The sequence below is a fragment of the Corvus moneduloides genome, chromosome 3 (genome assembly GCF_009650955.1).
Source record: "Corvus moneduloides isolate bCorMon1 chromosome 3, bCorMon1.pri, whole genome shotgun sequence".
NCBI classification, from domain to species: Eukaryota; Metazoa; Chordata; class Aves; order Passeriformes; family Corvidae; genus Corvus; species Corvus moneduloides.
Window position 1 is genome coordinate 87,239,962 of NC_045478.1, and position 18,944 is coordinate 87,258,905.

At 40.7% G+C, this 18,944-nt stretch overlaps 1 protein-coding gene and 1 long non-coding RNA gene across 3 annotated transcripts; one reads left to right on the forward strand and one right to left on the reverse strand.

Annotated features, from left to right (window-relative positions):
• Positions 1-61: 61 nt before the first annotated feature.
• Positions 62-13,824, reverse strand: LOC116441075. 2 transcript variants are annotated; one of them, XR_004238873.1, is made up of 3 exons: positions 13,235-13,824; positions 6,384-6,472; positions 62-3,876 (listed from the first exon to the last, which is right to left on the reverse strand). It is a non-coding gene; the product is annotated as an uncharacterized LOC116441075 (long non-coding RNA). The 2 variants fall into 2 exon arrangements; XR_004238872.1 differs by lacking the exon at positions 13,235-13,824 and having other exon boundaries at positions 6,384-7,499.
• Positions 3,499-16,776, forward strand: QPCT (glutaminyl-peptide cyclotransferase). The gene is made up of 7 exons (XM_032102606.1): positions 3,499-3,619; positions 7,495-7,641; positions 10,014-10,295; positions 12,794-12,970; positions 13,815-13,914; positions 14,401-14,517; positions 16,035-16,776. Exons 1-7 carry the CDS (start codon positions 3,518-3,520, stop codon positions 16,178-16,180), a joined length of 1,071 nt encoding a protein of 356 aa, XP_031958497.1. The 5' UTR covers positions 3,499-3,517; the 3' UTR covers positions 16,181-16,776.
• The last annotated feature ends 2,168 nt before the right edge of the window (positions 16,777-18,944 follow it).

The following is an 18,944-nucleotide window of genomic DNA, read 5'->3' on the forward strand; positions in this document are numbered from 1 at the left end:
ATGAAAAGTTTAGTATAAACTTAAAAAACATGGAATGAAAATTTACCTTGGTATAAACACATATTTGTAACTTTTTTTTATTAAACAAAATATATCTTTTTATTATAAATGATAGGTAATTGAGTTTTGGAATTCACTTACCCCCCCACTAGTTTAAGGAATGATCTCACAGATCCTTGCATCTGCTAGATGGGTAGCCTCATTCATATAGTATATATAATTCTACTGTATTGGCTCCAAAATAAAGTTATTTTCCTAAGTAAGTGTTTAAGGTAAACCTAAGAAATTTCACACTTTTGCACTTATTAAAGCTTTGTCTGTGAAAGCATCAGCACATGGAAACAGAGTCTCTTCAACTTGAATCACCAAGTGGGGTGCTTCCACAGGCTGATAAGGGCTGTTCCAAGCCCCCCGGAGACGAGCAGTGGATGAGTTAACCGAGATGAACAGCAGCAGCTCAAGCCCACAAGATGCACGTGAGCACTGGGCACCTGCAGGCCCCTGTGCTTCTCTGTGACCATCAGCCCCACCACCCTTTCCCTCTGGGCTCTGAGAGCTGCTTATGGATTTCTGAGTCTGCAGCAGCCCAGGCTGCTGAACTCTGGGAATCTCAGACTGCATCTGCTGCCTTCCTGCTGTTGGCAAATCAGCCATAGCTCAGGCTCAAATTATAGAATCTTAGAGTGGCTTGGATTGGAAGGGACCTTAGAGACCATCAAGTTCCCAACCCCTGCTGTGGGCAGGGACACCCTCCACTAGTCTGGGTTGCTCTGAGCCCCATCCAACCTTCTGCATTGGAAATGACTTTTTATTATGTGGATTCAAACCGCATCAAACCACACTTCCTCTGCTCTCCCTGCCGCGGGCCTGCCAGTCAGAAGAGCCGAGCATTAAAACTGTCTTTAGAACGCTGGAAGGTGCAGCAGTTCCCCTTCTGGAGAAAACTGGCGAGCATTAAACCCGCAGCACTGGGCAGCGCATTTCTCCAGTTCACAGCCAAGGCAATGACGGAGCACACGGCCTCAGCTTCCCAGGGATGGTTTGGCTGAAATGCTGACATGTTGGAGGGCCAGCAGAAGGAAAAGGTTTTGACAGCGGTGCCTCCATCGACTGTCCATCGGGACTTCAGTAGATGGCACTGTCACACCAACTGTCACTTCCTGGGCACAGGAAGGGATCATGTACAGATCATACTGTCACAGATTGCCTAGGCTTTTCTCCCTAACTAAACTACCCTTACTAAATAAACTACCCTTTTTTTCCCCCCCTCTAGATGACATCTGGTTACATCTATTTGATTTTTCAGAGTAATAATCCAAATATTTAAGATGTATATAATAGTACAGCTGACCACTAAGCAATTTGTTGACACATTTTCTATTAGGTGGTATGAAGCAGGACTAAACAACACATTTTTCCTTTATAAATTCCTGGATAAATAAAATGTCCATCACCTTTGACTATTTTTTTTTTAAAGTGTGCATATTTAAAATAGTTACATACTTCTGTTTTCAGCTGTGAAGTGTTCTGATTTCTGTTACATGGATTCTTTTTTTCTTCTCTCAGTCTTCTTTATAGACATAGAACTTCCTGGGGTGGTTACGGGAGGGGACATCTCCACTCCAAATTTTGAAAGTAATGCCCTTAAAAAATCCTATTTAACCTCTCTACACATCTGGTCCAGCACTTACATTTTTATGTGTGTTTCCCATGTAGGTGATATTAAATCTGACTTTACACTTGCCAAATTTGTAATCTATCAAATAATTGTAACCATCAGAGCAACTACAATCCCTTAGGGAAAAGCAGTGTTAGCTAGTCCTGACTCAAGTTTATATCCTTGTCAGATTTCTCCTGTAGCTATTGTATTTATTTTCTTTTCTGCTAAATTGTGTGAGAACCCTGACACATCACCCAGAAAATCTGTCCAGCATCTGGATTGTATAGTCAACCACAGGAAATCTCATGGAGGGGCAACAGATTTTTGTTCCGTTGTGTAGTTCTGCTGGGATCACCATCATCTTAGTAGCTGGATTTAGACTAATTTCCCATTACTTGATCTCTGACATGCTAGGGCTTTTGTCTAAAATCTGTCAACCACAGTGATTTTTCTTGGTAATCAAAAGATTGCCCATTTCTCCCTATGAACCAATGACTTGGCTGTGAGTTTGGAACAATTTCCTAGCAAAGCAGTGTGTGGACTTTCATGACTGAAAAAAAAGAGGCACCAATTTAAATTAACTCTTTGTTTTCTCATATATGAAAAAAAAATGGATACAGCCGCATATGTCTCAGTATCAGCTAGAAGGACACTGCATCTGTAGTAAAGCTATCACCACCAGAGATGCCATCTCTGTGCTGGATGGCAGATCCACCAGCTTTTCTAGGAAATCTGTGAAATCTGGGTCAACAATCTGCAAATCACAAATTGCTCTGTTTCTCTCACATCACCCTTGCGGACACTTTGAATACTTGCAAAGCTATAGTTACTAGGATGTGGCTTTCCAGTACAAGGCTGATAAGCTGCAAAATGATTACTACTGCTGCTTCCCTTCTTCCTTTCTTCTTTTTTTTTCTTTTAATTTGGCATTAAGCCTGAACTTTAAGAAATATATAAAAATCGGAGACTTTAGATGAAGTATGTGTGATGCAGAATAGTGAGATGTTTTCTACAACATCCTAGAGCAAGAACGCTGATGTCAAATGACCTAAAGAATAGATCAGGAGCTCAGAAACTTGTCTCTTTGGTTTAATAATTTAAATTGGTGTACTGCAAAACACCGTCTCACCACCTCAGCTTCATTGTTAGTTGATAGTATAATTACAGAATTTAAAACGCCTGGAGAGTGGATTTTCATTTTAGAAAGTATTGTTGTTTTAGGCCTAAAAAGGATCATAAGAAGAATGTATAAAATAATAAACTAAGCCACTTTGCAATTCTGTAGGTCTTTGCCGTCACATCCTTCAGGAATACCCGTTCCGAGCTTCCATCAGCCACGAGCGCTGCTCCCGGCCGCTTCCCAGCAGGGAGCCCGGGCCCCGCCGCAGAGCCCTCCCTGATCCCAGCGCCCGGAGCTCCCACCGGTGTCCGAACGCGGACGGATCACGCGGGGCCCCGAGCCGCAGCCCATCCCGGAGCTGCCCCTCGGAACACAAAACCAGCTTTCAGGGGAAAGCCGCAGCTCCGGCTTTTCCCACGGCGGGAATCACGAGTGCCTGCGCCGCCGTCGCGGCCCGGCGGCCGGGGGAGGAGGGAGAGGGGAGGGGGCCGGGGGGCGGCAGGCAGCCCTTGGCACTGCTGACGTGCTGCCGGGGACGAGCTCAGCTCGGGGGGAACGCGGCTGCCACAGAGACTGGCAGCGCTGCGGCTCCAGCAGCCAGCGCCGCTCCTGCGGCAGCCTCCTCCCTCCCTCTCTCTCTCCGTGCCTCCCTCCGTGCCTCCGTCCGTCCCTCCTCCGCCGGCACAGCCCCGGCTCTCTCCTTGCATCCCCGGCACTCGGCGAGGCGGAGGGAGGGGATGGCGGGGGTCGCTGCCCGAATGCTCGGGGCGCTGTGCTTCGCCGCCTGCCTGCCCCCGGCGCTCGGGAGGGACGCCGGAGCACAGTGGACCCTGGAGAAGGTGGGTCGCGATTGCCTTCCCCAGGCGCTTCTTGCCTCTCCCTTGGTGCGCGGGGCAGCGCCTTCCCGGCGGGCAGGGGGCAGCGGCTGGGCGGGGGGACAGCCTCATCCCTCCTGCCCTGGCCGCCAACGCGAATTCCGGCTGGGATCACCTTTGGCGCGGTCCCGCAGGTGAGGGTGGGTGGCATGGCTTCCCTCTTAGCCCGAGCTTGGTGGCTGCAGAGAACAAATCTTCACATGTTTGTCGTCTCGCACCGCCTGGAACCGGGCAGCAAGAGGATAAACTTTGTCAGGGGCAGTTAGTGAATTTAAGGGGAAATCCAAACAGGACAAAACGGATCAAAATCTGAAATTATATTCCTTATAACATTCGACTGTACTCCAACTTCCATTGTGATTATGGTGAGTCAGAGGACAGTGACTCAGTTTGAGAAGACAAATAGCTCTTCCAGCAGCATGCACATGTATCTAGGAAAAATAAGTAGGCACGGTGCTGATAGCCGATACAGAACTGTTTTGAAAGGATATAATGCTCTAATATGTTGTAGACCCATACTATATTGTGTATAATTTAAAGTGGTGCGTGAACTACTGAAAAGAGGATCCTCAAGAAAAGATTTAATTCAGGAGCGGTAAGCCCTAAACCACAGATTTCTCTATGTAGCAGCTCTTAGTGGTTCATTATGAAACATTAACATCGTTTTCTTCATAAAGAACTAAACCATTTGAAACATAGGAGAGCATAAAACTGCAAATCACATTCAACTAAACATTTCAGGAATTTCCAAACAGAAAATATACTTCTAGGGCCCTTACCAAGTGTTTGTAGAAGAGCTGAACTCAAAGTTCAGCAAGAAGCAACTGAATTTCACTAATCCAGTGCCCCATTCTCTTCACCAATAGATCAGAGTCCAGGACAAACTGGTAAAATGAAGCTTCTCTCACACCTTTCCACATGCTTCCCCTTAGTCATTCCCTTTCCCCTTCATTTTATTCACCCCCCATTCAAGGAAATGTTGGCTTGTCTGTTTTTTAATGAGATGCTCTGTCAGTCAGTTCTATTAATTGTATCTTACAATACATACATATATATGTGTGTAGAGATCAGTATATAATATATATACAGCTCATGTATAGACTATACATCTGTAACATGATACATCTGTATCACACACAATACATGTATGTGTACATATACAGTATATGCGTAAGAACATGTGGGGCTAAATCTTTAGTCACACTGGTCAGTGAACAACCATATAGCCCCAGTGCTCCTTCTTTTGGCCCCCTTGAGCCTCAGCACTTCACTCCTTAGTTTGTTCCATTCTGACCAGTCAATCTCCTGGCCAGTGCTGTCAGTAGTGCCATCCAACCACAGAACCATCGCATCTGAGCGCCTCCGCCTGTGCACACACTAAGCAAGAACAACTTCCTCTTTCTCATCAAATTCTTGTCCTTCAACAACTTTTGTTCTTTCTCCCTGGAGGGATTTGTGAGCCAGAAATTCAAAGTCCTACAGGTAAGCCTGGGCTACTTGTAGAACTTGGAGTCTTGAGTTTTATACAGCTTAGTACAACAGGCTTAGTGACAACCCTGTCATGAATGCATTGTCGTGCCTCCCTGTTGCGGCAAAATAGGGATTGACCAACACTGTCAAGTGTGAGTCACTTACAAAACTTATTTTGCTTCTCTTTTATTTCATAACCACTTTTGTAATTCCTCTCACTTCCCAAATTTGAAGATATCTCTGTTAATAGAAGTGGAAATTGATTCCTCTCCTTTGAAGTATTTTCATTCATTTTTACTTTAATAATGTTTTTTGCAAAGTGATTTGATGACCCCAATTACCAGGCATGTTCTTCACTTGTTCAACTGCAGACATATTTTCTGAACTTCCTTAATTAAATTGTCCTCCTACACTCTTCTGAAGTACATGGCTTTAGCTTTCCTCTCTCCCCTTACAGCCTGCTCCCCCTAAACCAAACAGCTCCCTGACAACATTTTCTCTTGTCTGTGTCTCTTCTACACTGGTCTAAGTTCCACCATATTAATCTTCTAGTATTTTAACAGACTGTTTTGCAACTTACAGAGTACAGTTTCCAAACTTTCAAAAGTTCATTTTTATATCAGATGAAATGCAATTTGTCTTTAATTTATATCTAAATTTGCTAGCATTAAAAATGTAAACTGCCCATCCTAAATTTTGGTGCCCTTACAGTCTTAAAATTCAGTTTTAAACACTGTATTAAAATTGGCACAATAAGATTCAGTGTCTTTGTGTCACCCCTCTGCTTAATTTCACTAGTAAACTTAAGGAGAATTTAGAGGAAAGGTTCACATGGAGATAAACAGCTAGGAAACAAGAGAAGGGTAGAAGTAAATGTTTACAGTGACATCTAGAAAATGCTTGTGCTCGTAGTTGCTTGTACAAACACAAACAAAGTAGAAAAGAAGTCAAAAAGTGAGGCAACCCCCATTTTTTAAACAATATTCATCAAGTAGGGTAATAAGATAACAGGTAATAAGACACCTGACTCTCGAGGTTAGTTCACATTCTGGCCAAGTAATGGGTTTTAGGTGTTATTTCAAAGACATGTGAAATGACACACAGGACTAGAAAAGGAGAATGAATTACGTTTTGTAAACACATACAATGATAGGGTTAGTCTACAGATATTTATGAAAATGTCAGTTTGGTGCAGGAGCAGCCCAAAAGCAAGTTAAACAGTTAAACAGTTTGAAGAAAGAAAAATAATAAAAAATACCGTTGTCCTACAGGATAAACTACGGTGTGCTCATGTTTCAGTTTCTCTCCTTTTGCTCATCTCAGAAAGGATGACACAGACAAGGTACACTGAAAGACAGCAAGTCTGATCAGTCATGTAAGGCAGTTCCAATCAAAGAACAACTAACAGAGCAGTATTCTTCGTTAGGAGAAAGACAGGAGTAGAGGGAAGACCCTGTGATATAAATGAGGAATGGATATGATAGTGCCTTAAATAGGAATCTATAAAAACAGTAGTGGGTCAGGAAGTTTCTGAGAAGGCCATTGCTAGAGATTGGATAGGTTCAAACCTGGTGTATAAAGGGGCATTTGAGATGTCCTTGGAATCCCACCTGGCATTCAGCTACCACTCCAGAGCACTGCAGGACTCTTGCACATCAAAGATGTGCATTTGCCAGCTACATAAGGATGTCTCAAGCATTCTGTGTCAGCCCCAAAGGCCTGCGTTTGGGCAACAGAAAGGAAGTCACTCGGGAGGTAGCTCAGGTACTAGTGGTTGTCACAGGAGACAAGCTGTCGGTTCTGAGGTTAACCCACGTGTCACCCAGCTGACGAATGCCCCAGCTAGCCCCAAATGAGCCACAGCACTCAGTGCAGTCACACTCTGCCACTGAGGGCAGAGGCCACAATGACACGGTTTGCTCCCTCTGGGAGTGAGTTACCTTAGGCATTTCTTTGCAGTACTGCATCTTAAAATACAGACACAGCATAAAGCTAAGTATTATTACTACTAGAAACAAAGCTTCTGGTGTTTGTCTCAATAGAAACCTCAGTTGAAGGTGGCGTGGTTGTAGACATGAGATGTAGAATTAAGATATTAGGAAACAGAGAACCCATTCATAGGTTGAGGTTTTACAGCTAGCTGGTAGGTAAAACTTTCTCCCATGCTTTTAACACTAGCATATTTTGCATGGAAATGAAAGATAGAGAAGCCAATCATTTCTGAGTGAAAAGGGTTTTTTAAATTACTTTTTGTTGGGAGTAAATCAAAGTAGCACAATATACCACTTTTATTGTCATTCTGAAGAAAACTGTGGTCAAAAAGGTCTAGTAATAGTTATAGTGGTCTTTCTTCTCTCTACCTTCTATAGTATTCTCACCAACCAAGAATTTTAGGTTCTGATGCCATTCAAAAAGTTGTGGCCAACACAGACGTTTCTGAAATGTGGGAGAATGATTTGCGCCCTATCCTGATAGAAAGATACCCGGGATCACCAGGAAATTACATTGTGCAACAGGTAAGACTGCACTTCCTCAAAACCTCTAAGAACATCTTTATTATATATTATTATCATTATTATTTATATTCTGGTAATGCCTTTGGTGACCCCCACTGAAGAGACAGTCACATTCCTTTCATTCAGTAGGATGAAGTCTATCATTGTTCAGGTCTAGACTGCATAGTGCCTACATGACACAGATTGCACATTAGCTGACATTATTTTCCAGGGCTGCATAGCATGATTAAAAAGAAATCTTTTCTTTAAAAATCTTTCTTTTCTTTAAAGTGTTTTAAATTAAAAAGCTTGCCCCAAGTTTGGTACCCAAAGTACAACACAGTGGTTCTCCTTTCCCTCACATGAGCAGGTTTTTGGTCACTGGTTCAAACCCGAGACCATGCATGGGATGAAATAAATGATACCCCTGCCACATTTTCTGGAGAGGCTCTGTCCTGTGCTGTTACAGTGCCCTGGAGTGTTGCTTCAGATGGGTGTATCAACACAAAAGGGGATCACAGGGGCCAAAGGGGCAGGCAGATGAAATGGTCAGCATGACGAAGTGCAGCCCTGGTCCACGAACCACGTCAGCTCTGCTGGCCCAAGCACAGCAGTGTCCTAGTGCTGGACTAACAAACCCAGACTGCAGCTGGCTCCAAGGCAGTAAAGGCTCCAGCACACATTGTCTTTGAGCCACAAGAAGTTACCACACAACTGGGTTGCTGCCCTCTCAGCACCTCTGCTCTGCATTCACAGTGTGGGCATCTTCAGGACAGTGTCCACGCTGGTTCTGGATTACATTAGCCGAGCGGGAGACAGACAATGGTACAGCTGAGTTCACTAGAAGACATTCACATCATCTCACTAGCCTTCGTCTACCCTTCAGGCAGTGACTCAGCAGCTCTAAGACAGCTCTAACTACAATAAATTTATTTGCCACTCTGCAATTTGTAGACTGGGAAAATGCAGCCTTTTTACACTTTGTGTGTGTGTGTGCGTGCACATGTCTCTATAGATTTAGTCTTGTGGTTTCTCTAGTGATACCCTGGAAGGCAGCCAAATGAAAAGGGGAAAAGGAAGAAAAACAAAAAACCAGCTGATCCTAGGCTAGAAGACCACAGATCATGTTCAAAATAGGATCATTCTGTTACAAGGTAACAGCATGTATTAAATTAGACCCCCCACCAAAGGAAAAACAGAAGAGTACCCTATTGTCAAAACACAATAACAGAGTTTGAAATGGATGACACTTCTTTGTTGAGACACGAAAAGCATCAGACTCCTTTAAAGGAAAAGGCTACTGGGAACTCCATCCAGGTTTATACAGTCCCCTTAATCCTTGACAGACATCCTTTTTCTGCCTACTGATAGCTGATAGTCCATACAGTGTTGTAAAAGCTTCCAGAGGGTGTCCACAAACAAAATGGAAGTTTGTTCTAGCACTAAATCTATGGCAATATTCTTACTGACTTCACTAAGAGCAGAACAAGTTGTCAAAGTCTATTTTCCCCTCAGAGGCTTTTCCTAATGTTTACTTAAAGAGAGAGGAATCTGCCCTGAAGAAGCACTCGAGGGACCCATAAAAATAAGTTGCTCAACAGAGAAACAGAGATGTCCCTCTAGTATGAGTTAGCCAGAACTCTGGTCGAAGTATACCTGGGACTGTTAGAGGTGTTGTCTTTAGGTAGGAAGATAACTTGAATGATTTCTTTTATAGATAGTCTTAATTCTTATCTTTAAGTGAGCTACACTTACAGAATTTCTTTTTAAAAACACTGTTCTGAAATGCTTAATTCTTTCTTTAATTTAAAGGAATCTACCTATCTCTTATGGCCTTGTAAACAATTTATGTCACTTGAAAAGCAGATTTCTCACAGAAGCTAAAAAGCCCAACCACCTCACACCAACCAACCAAATCAAACCACTTTTTTTTTTTTTTTTCCTTATACTGCTGTGGCATCTCTGTGTGGTAATTGTCTAAACAGCCACAACAAGGTCTCTGCAGCCAATTCTGACTTTACATTTAAGGCCACATCTGAGTTAAGATTTGAAGATGTTAACATTAAATCTGCTCTAGTTACACCTCAAAAAGACATTGGCCTGAAAACTTCAGAGATCAAGATCTTAATGTGTCATAATAATTGGCAATCATTCGAAACACCTTCACACTCCAAAGACAAGGGTCAAAAGGGAGAAATAAAAAGCAAATGAGTCAGTCAATGGCTCAGGTAGCAAAGTTATACGGTGAAATTACATTTTTTGCTATGAAGTTTATCCTTTAAAATACAATGAACTTACAGAAATAAGAGCCACTATTAATTAGCTAATTACAATTCGTCTGCAACATCTTCTGCAGCAAGAAATATTACTCTGATTGTTTTTTATAATTGCAGCATATCAAGCACCGTCTTCAAACATTAAAGGCTGGTTGGGAAATTGAAGAAGATACATTTCAGAGATACACACCATATGGATATAAAACCTTTTCAAATATTATCAGCACTCTGGACCCCTCTGCAAAACGCCATCTCGTACTTGCTTGCCACTACGACTCAAAATTCTTTGGACAACAGTGGCAGGATAGAGTGTTTGTAGGAGCAACTGATTCAGCCGTGCCTTGTGCTATGATATTGGAGCTGGCACGTTCCCTGGATAACAAGCTTCAGTTAATCAAGGTAGTTTTTTTGTTTCATTTTAATTTGCTTTTCCAACAGCAACAGGCCTCAGGGCATTTCCACATTCTTTTCCATAGTCTGCATGCTGGGTTCTCTGACTGCTGTGCCTGTAGTAAATCTCCCACTGACTCCAAAAACAAACAGAGATCAGTATCTACTACTCTATAAAGTACATTATCACAGTAAAATTTCTTATAAAAAGGGGGGATATCTAAAAGTTATCTATATAAACATAGACTATACAAAAATAAATGATACACGAATAATAGCTGTTTCATAGATCTGGAAAGATAAAATGCTACTTTCTATCTAAAAGGCACAGAACCCTACTCAGAAGTTCCTATCATATCCAGTAACATCTAGTGTCATTGAAAAATTTTTGTTGCATTCTGAATCCTGCAGAAATCCCTCAGTTGTATTCTGCTTTGGGACACACATGAACTAATTGTTGTGCAGAAGAGTCACACTCAGGCCCTCCCATCCCATAAGGATTTCAAGTTTTGTTTCTTATCTTTTTTTACCAATTTGAATAGTTTATTTATGAAAGAAGTATAATGTTATCAGTCTGTGTTTCCTATGCCACAAAAATCTGCTTCAAAGGGCTGCAATTGCTAGGCACAAAAATCTGTTGAGCCTACAAACTCTCAAAGCTTGTAGGATTACGAATTTGTAGGATTACGGATTCACGAGTGCCATCTACTGGTTCAGTATTCACTATTTTACAGAAAAATAATTCTCATACACTTAAAGAGCTTTCACAGGAAAAGGTCTCTCAAAGGTGAGAGACACATTGTAAAGTGTTAGGAGTATACTCAGCTCAGGTATTAAGATTACTTGTCAACAGTAGTTTCCAGAAACTGATTTGGTGCCTTCTGACATGTGAATGTTTAAGAATGAGAAGATTAAGAATATGCCAATATTTCTAATCACAGAACAAAATACTCCTGTAATATATATGCTTTCACTCAGAAGCTTAATTTATGATCAGTTTTCCTGGTAATTATTTATGAAACAACCTGCACACTGACTTTAAAGACTGGCATTTTTTACTACTAATACATCATTTTAGAATGAAAATTGTTTTATCATTTAAGATGACAGCACTTGACAAAAAGGCAATTAATTACTTTGCGCAGGCCACCATTTGTACAGTCTGTTAACAAAATATACTTTGGGATCCATCTGCTTAATATATTAGCTATGATATTTTTGCTTTTCTTATGGTAGCACAACAGAGTTTGTTATGTTTTCAGCCAAATCCATTTATACTTTGACTTGAAGCTGTGATTTTTATCTTGATGTTTGTCCAATTATATAGAGTAAGTCTAAAATTAATGGGCAAAGACATCTCTCTACATTATTAAAATGTGTTAAGCAGTAATAGCAATAATAACACAAATACTACTTTCTAAAACTCAAATGGCATTGATACAGTTCCTCCAGAATGTAATGCAAATTGACTGCTGCCCCCAGAGCTCTGTCATGTGCAAAGGACAAAGGGTAGCAAACCACTGCCATTAGAGAAATCGATACCCCACTGTGAGCACAATCAATACCATCTTGCCTGCGTGAGCGACATTTTATAGAAGCTTTTCACTACTGTTTATGTTGGATCAGCTCCAGCTGCTTGGGAGTTGTAGCCCATACAGGACATGACTGCTGCCAGCAACCCCACCTTTTTAACCACATCGTGCAATTTTACTTGAAGTAGTGTTAATTCATAGAAGGGTTGAAATATTTATAGCAACTGTCAAGACCACAGTTCCCAAAACTGTTCATTTAGTGGAACCAGACTGGGATGCGCCATGCTGTAGATTATTAGGAAATGCTGACAGTTCAAACAAGGCTTCAGATAGCAGACTCCTTCTACACTGGGAAGAAATTTCATACAGATGTCTTTCTTGTGATATACTCTCAGGTTTTAGTGCTGTTACATTTTTGGTTGTTGAAATGGAAAGACATATCTACCCACTCTCTTTGCTTTGGTTTAGGGTAAAGTTGCCTCAGTGATTGCAAGTTCCCCTGAATGAAAAGAAAGGTCTCAAAGAACCATCAACTTGACAAACATGTAATTCACCTCCACTGATGCACAGCTGCAGCAATTATATTAATCCTTGTGGTGCAATCAAATAATAATATTAGCACTCCCATCAGGTGTTGTTACTGACATGTCTCCTCATTATTTGAGATAATGTTGCTGCTACCTGTTTTGCAGACCTGTCTCAACACTCAGCTCATGTCTTCCAAAGTCAGAAATGAAACTTTTATCCAGAACCAAAATGATACAAGACTGGAGAATGTGTCATTGTGTTAGATAAATAACAATTACCTTGACTGATCACTACCACTATTACACTGTAATAACAGCCAAAGGAAGGTTTGCATAGGGAACCTTGAAAATACACCCCTATTCATGTTACTTATATGACTAGAGTATTTGCCCTTTATTTAATGTTCTGGCCAGAATCAGTTACTTTACTTTTAACTTTCTCCAACAGACCAGCTCAGCATCAAGACCAGACCTTTCACTTCAGCTCATTTTTTTTGATGGTGAAGAGGCCTTTGTCCGGTGGTCCCCTTCCGATTCCCTCTATGGATCTCAACACTTGGCTCAGAAAATGGTATCTACTCCACACCCACCTGGTTCAACAACCACAAACCAGCTGCAGGGCATAGTAAGTGGCTTTCACCTCCTTAATGAACAATAGTAAATGGCATTTTTTAAAATATTTACTTAGTAGGTAACTGGCCAAATTCCCAAGAAACCATGACCCCACTCAAGTTAAAGGAAGAGGGAGGCTTCTGGAAACATTATGAAATACAACAGAGAATTTGCAAGAGCTTTTCAGGTGATTACACCTGCTGCATGCAAGTATGAGGAGGAGTCATAGAAAAATCAAATTACACAAATTTACTAGAATATAAACTAGGATACCCACCTTCTTCAAGAAAAGATAATTCAATGTGACAAGGAAAGAGCACAAACAGTATTGGCCTATGAACAGATTTCGCCTAGCTCAGTACTAAGCTACAGCAATGTCCGTTTTCCTTTGATTCCTGCTAACATTCTGGTTGTCTGTTCCCTTCTACTTTCCCTGTTTACTGCTGAGGCACTTCTGTTCTGTCACTGCTTCTTGTGACTCATAAAATGTCTTTCCCTTGACAGACTTCGTTGTTCTCAGGGGAAGAAGCCATTTCCTCTTCTTTCTCCCCACCTACCGTAGTTTTTCTCTTAAAGAGATATAACACACGAATGGCAAACTAAGCTATGCAGCCTGCTTCAGCTTGAAGAACAGGGAAATAGCCTGTCTTTTCCCTCCTTGGAAAGACAGCAAAATGTATCAGATTGGAATCAGGTTCTGCTAGTGAATTCTTCTCAGGCATCATGGTAGAAAAGCCAGATCTTTGGCCAGAGCAAGCAAAGAGCTGCTCATGACCTACACAGGAAACCAAGAGGTTTCATTGCTGCTGCTGGTGTTGTAGGAAAGCGCTCTGTACTAAAGATCCTTTCTTCTGCAGGACCTGTTTGTACTACTGGATTTAATTGGCGCACCAAACCCAGTCTTCCCCAATTATTTTCCAAACACCATTCGATGGTTTCAGAGGCTTCAGGCAATTGGTAAGCAGAAGGATATGGGCTTTGAATGAATTTCAAAACCTAGTAGTTTCTGAATGTATTAAGTCCTGTAAATCAGATTTTTAGATTAACTTTCTGGTTTACAGTAATAATATTTGAAAATGTAAATGTGAAATTCGGTTCATCTTAAACCTGTATGAAGATTTTGATATTTAATTAATAAAACAACTGAGGAAGACTCTCAGACATTTGGAAGCAACAAAAGAGATTCTATTACTAATTGTCACTCTGTGACTCTTGGCAACTGCTTCACTACTCTTGTAGCTCTAGCTTCCGTAAAATGATGGTAATAGCACCAATCTTGAGGTCTTCCAAGTATTAAACAAATACAACAGTGACTGTCCAGTCACCACTGCCTTTTTCTTCTTTGATGGAAAAAGCTTCCATGTGAGAGGAAAAATAATTCAAACCTGCTAACATGCCTCATTGTCCAAAAATTGTAATAATCCCTTTCATTGTGCATTACAGAGCAAGAGCTACACAACATGAATCTGCTGAAGAACCACCCTGTTGAAAGTCAGTATTTCCGGAGTACTTTACATCGAGGCTTGGTTGAAGATGATCACGTTCCATTTTTATTGAGAGGTACCAGAGATTCTTATATTTTGAAGTATATCTTCAGTAAGAAATGCATTATTTAGTGAATGAGCAAGTGCATATGCTCCTGTTTTTCAAGCTTATTTGCCCCAGCTTGAGGCTTCCAAATCCAACTTTACAGCTTTAAAAAGCATACTTGAACAAAAGCTGCAATAAAACATACCTATCATCATTTTGCTGGAGCTTCAATGGTACAGAGAGAATGGAAATATCTGTCTGTAGTAGTGTCCTACAAAATTAAGTGACCCTGCTCCACTCAGCAGAGCACCTTCAAAACTAAGGTGGGCCAAATAAGGGTAGATTAGTGAACTCTTCTGATTGAAGTTTTCTACAGTACAGCAAGGACCACAGGAGTCATATTGCTAGAGAAGGGTGAACCAGAAAGGAATGCACCACTAGTTCAATGAAGAGGGTGTTTCCCTAGGAAAGGAGGGAGGTATCTTCATATCCAGCCCCTAATTTTACCACTGCTTATGGTCTGCTAACTACTGAGTAATGCAGAATGTGCACAGCTCTGGAAGCGGACACAAGGGCAGCTGCACCTCTCCACTTCTAAGCAAGGTCCCTCTTCACTGAGCTCTGCTTACTGCGTCCTGCTCAAGGGCCTTTCAACTCCACAAATCTTTCATTTTTCACACCAAGGTAGGGCCCAGGTCCAACAAATCCAATACAACCATCCTAAGTCATGGGATACAAAAATGCAACACAGGAGAAGCTGATAGGGGAAAACAGTGATTACACTTCAAAACCTTTTCTAATCACATAACACCTAATGAAAAAAATGGATTCCTTAGTGGTATGCAGCTGAAAAATGAGAAACAAAAAGCAGTAAAACAGGAAAGCAGCTGAGAAAAAAACCAATGCTCCTCCCCAAAAGCAATCAGAAAGCAGAAGACTGATTTAATTCCTCTTTTATCTAAAAGTTGCAATACATATAGGTGGCTTGATGTGTGTATATATACACACACACATATATACACAGTGATACAGTCCTTTCAAGTGGAAGTTCCTCTATCTGAGGGTAACACTGGCAGTATTTTACAGAGTAAAAATAAGACACCATATTTTACCATTTATGTAGAGAAGAAAAAAAATGCTTCAAAAATGTTTAATCTTAACACTTTCATAAAAACATGGTAATCAGTTTTCAGTTCAAGAAGCTGCAGTGATTTCTCTGTCCTTCTCTAGCTCCTAAACATACAATGCAAAGAATCTCAAAAAAAAAACCCCAACAAGTAGCTACAGATTACTTAGGAAAAAAAAATAATAGAGGGAAAAGTATTCAAAGGAAAGGAAGGTGGCAATGTTACACAACACACTCTTTAATGATGGAATGCAGCCACAAGCATCAAAAAAAAGAAGGTAAAAGGAAGCTGCAGTGACACACCCTATAAAGCAAGCTTACTGAGTAGTTACCTGACTCTATTGCTAAATGGTGCAGTATCAGTTGGCTTAACAGAACTTCTCCAATATTTCTTCTCCAAATTTCACTTTCCTTTTTATAGGGGTTCCAGTCCTGCATCTGATTCCATCCCCTTTTCCTGCAGTATGGCATACCATGGAGGACACAGAAGAAAACCTTGACAAAGCCACTGTCGACAATCTCAACAAAATCCTTCAAGTGTTTGTACTGGAATATCTCAACCTGTGACAGACAAAGCATCAACAAATTGTACTCCATTCACAATACTGTTTGCCCACCTTCACATTTGCTATTTAATTGCATTGGAGAGTACCAAGGTGAAGAAAAATATGATAGTTCTTGCTAGACTGACTATTGATTCAGCTGTCCCTGGCCCAATGGTCCATGTAGCCAAAAGAGATACCATTAAATAAGAACTAGTTCAGCCTGGAAAGAATTTGATCTTTCCATGTCTTATCTCTGAATAAAAAAAAGCCCCAGAATTTTTCCAGATTGTTATAATTGGTTTTTGTCCCATATTATGATCCCAGGAGGGAATGCCTCATGATTTAATTGTATGATACAGTTTTTACAAGGTGTGACCAATCTCTGCAGTGTTCAGCTATGGAAATTTACACCATGTTATCAAAAGAGGCAAAAATCACACTATAGCAGACTTCTGCTTTGGGTTGAAATAAACCACCTCATGCTGATGTGAGTTGCTAGAGCTGCTGACACATAGATGTGATTTTTAATCCTCTCTGATCCCTCTCCTTCCCCTACAAAGACAGCTGCAAGGGTTCTTCTCATGCTGACCACCAGAAAACAGAGCAATAATCCAAATACAGTTTTGTCCCTGTCATTTGTTGGGTACTTCTTGATGGAGGAGGGTGGTGGGGGGTGATGCCAACAGGAAGGTATGTGGGGGTTTCCTTGGGCTCTGACTGCAACACAGGAGACACAAACAGAAGATCAGGTGGTGTGTGGGAGCAGTACCCCAGTGCACACCATTCAGTCACGTGAGAATCATTCGCAATTTGACCCAAAAAACCTCCGAAACACCACCCACCTGCTGTTTTCAATACAGACTACAACAGAAATAATCATACAAGGAAAGTGTTCACTTTAGAAACTATAGTTTATCTAAATACAATTTTAAAGGCAAAGTGCTATCAAAAATAAAATGTTATTAAAAGCAAGACAACAGTTTAGGCACCAAAAAGATACCAGTTTAACAACCCTGTGCTTTTACATTCCTTACTGGAATTATTCAATAGAGTTAGTGTAACACTGGCAAAAAGAAAGCCTGGAATGAGATCAATGAAAGCCAGAAGAACAGTATTCAAAAGCTACTGACAGAATTATGGTTTCCACTGGTGAGAAAAGGAGGAGAACATTTTAAGAAAAAAATAAAAATATCGAGCTGGTAGAAGATTAACTGAGAGAAAAAGAAGTCAGTATTTTACTGCTCCACACTTCTTCCCTACAAAGTTCTACCCTGAGCAAAGAGATTTAAAAAGGAGGTAAGCTATGGGGTTGTAGGCGTGTCAGATTTGGCCTGTATTTTACCATTTTCCTAAAGCAAACATTTTGGAGCCTAAGACAATATTAACATCCACATTATGAAGTTGTAACAGAAATACGTATTTACAGCAATGAAAATTTGTAAAACTTTACTGTTACAGGATAGCCTGAAAATTCAATTCAATCTGATTTTGGTAGCTCAAGATGAAACAAAAGCCTTTTGTGTTTTCCTATCGCTTCAACATTGGTGAGAAACATTTGTCTTACCTGCAACTTCTGAAATAGAATACAATGAAAATTCTAAAAAATTAGACATGTCTTTATTTTCAGGTATTACTGTACATCGGTGTAAATATATCAAAGCTTCTTGAACTCTTTGCAATCATATTCTCCTCTACTTCAGCCCATGAGAAAATAGTCTAAACAACTACATTAAATCTTCTGAAGTTTGAATACTTTGAGCAGCCTCCTAAGTGGCAAAGAAAGGTAACAGAATGGCTAAATATAGAAGTATTAAACATGAATTCGTGTGGCTGGTTTGTTTTGGTGAACTCTTGTGGTACTTCATACTTTGCAGGACCTCTGAAAAATGCAGCGCACATTTGCAGTGTGGACTGCTACTCTGCCTCTTTGAGAATTTGAAAGTTAACTTAAAACATGCTTCATTGCGAAATGCTGGATCAGAGGGTTGTTATAACTGGGAAAAGCCTGGTTTTTTAAAAGTCTCTATTAAGACTTAGGTGAAACCATGATTTAACCATGTAGTACACCGAATCATGTCAATTTTGTCACTAACTTTTTACTGTCTGAGCATGCAGCTCTTGAGTTATGTTTACTCAAACCAAAGAAATGAGATACAGGTTGCTGTAATATGAGTCAGTATTTCTCAAAATGTGAAGAAAACACGAAAAGGCTTGCCTTCTTTTTTCTTCCCCCTTGGGTTTTGGGTTTGGGGGTTTTTTTGGTGCAGGAAAAGATGGCCATCTCCTAACTGGATGCAAGCCCTGGAAAGGTTTACTTAAAGAGGGAAGGGTCATCATCTTAACAATTTATATGATCCATCATTCATTTAAAAAATAATTGCTGGAAGGAAAACTTACATCAAGCCAGTAACCATGTGAATCCAAGAATCTAAGCTCTCAAAAGCACAAGAAGTAATCAGTAAAGCAGACATGGTACAAGGTGGGTTCTCATTGCTTCTAAGGCAGAAGAGAACAAGCAGGTAGGACAAAGTCAAAGCTATATGACAAAATACTCAGAAAACAAAAAATATAAGTGAAGACACCAGGACTGGTATCTCTTCTACTCTCAGTTCCAACACCGAATATGAATAAATATCCAGATCCATAGGATCTGGACAAGTACATGACAGATAATCACTTCAGAATTCAGAGAGAGGCTTTATGTTGAAGAACCTATGCCCAGATAGTTTCTCCTTCCCTGTTGGATGGTGGCAGCAAGGCTTAGGAATCAATAGAGGACTTCAGCT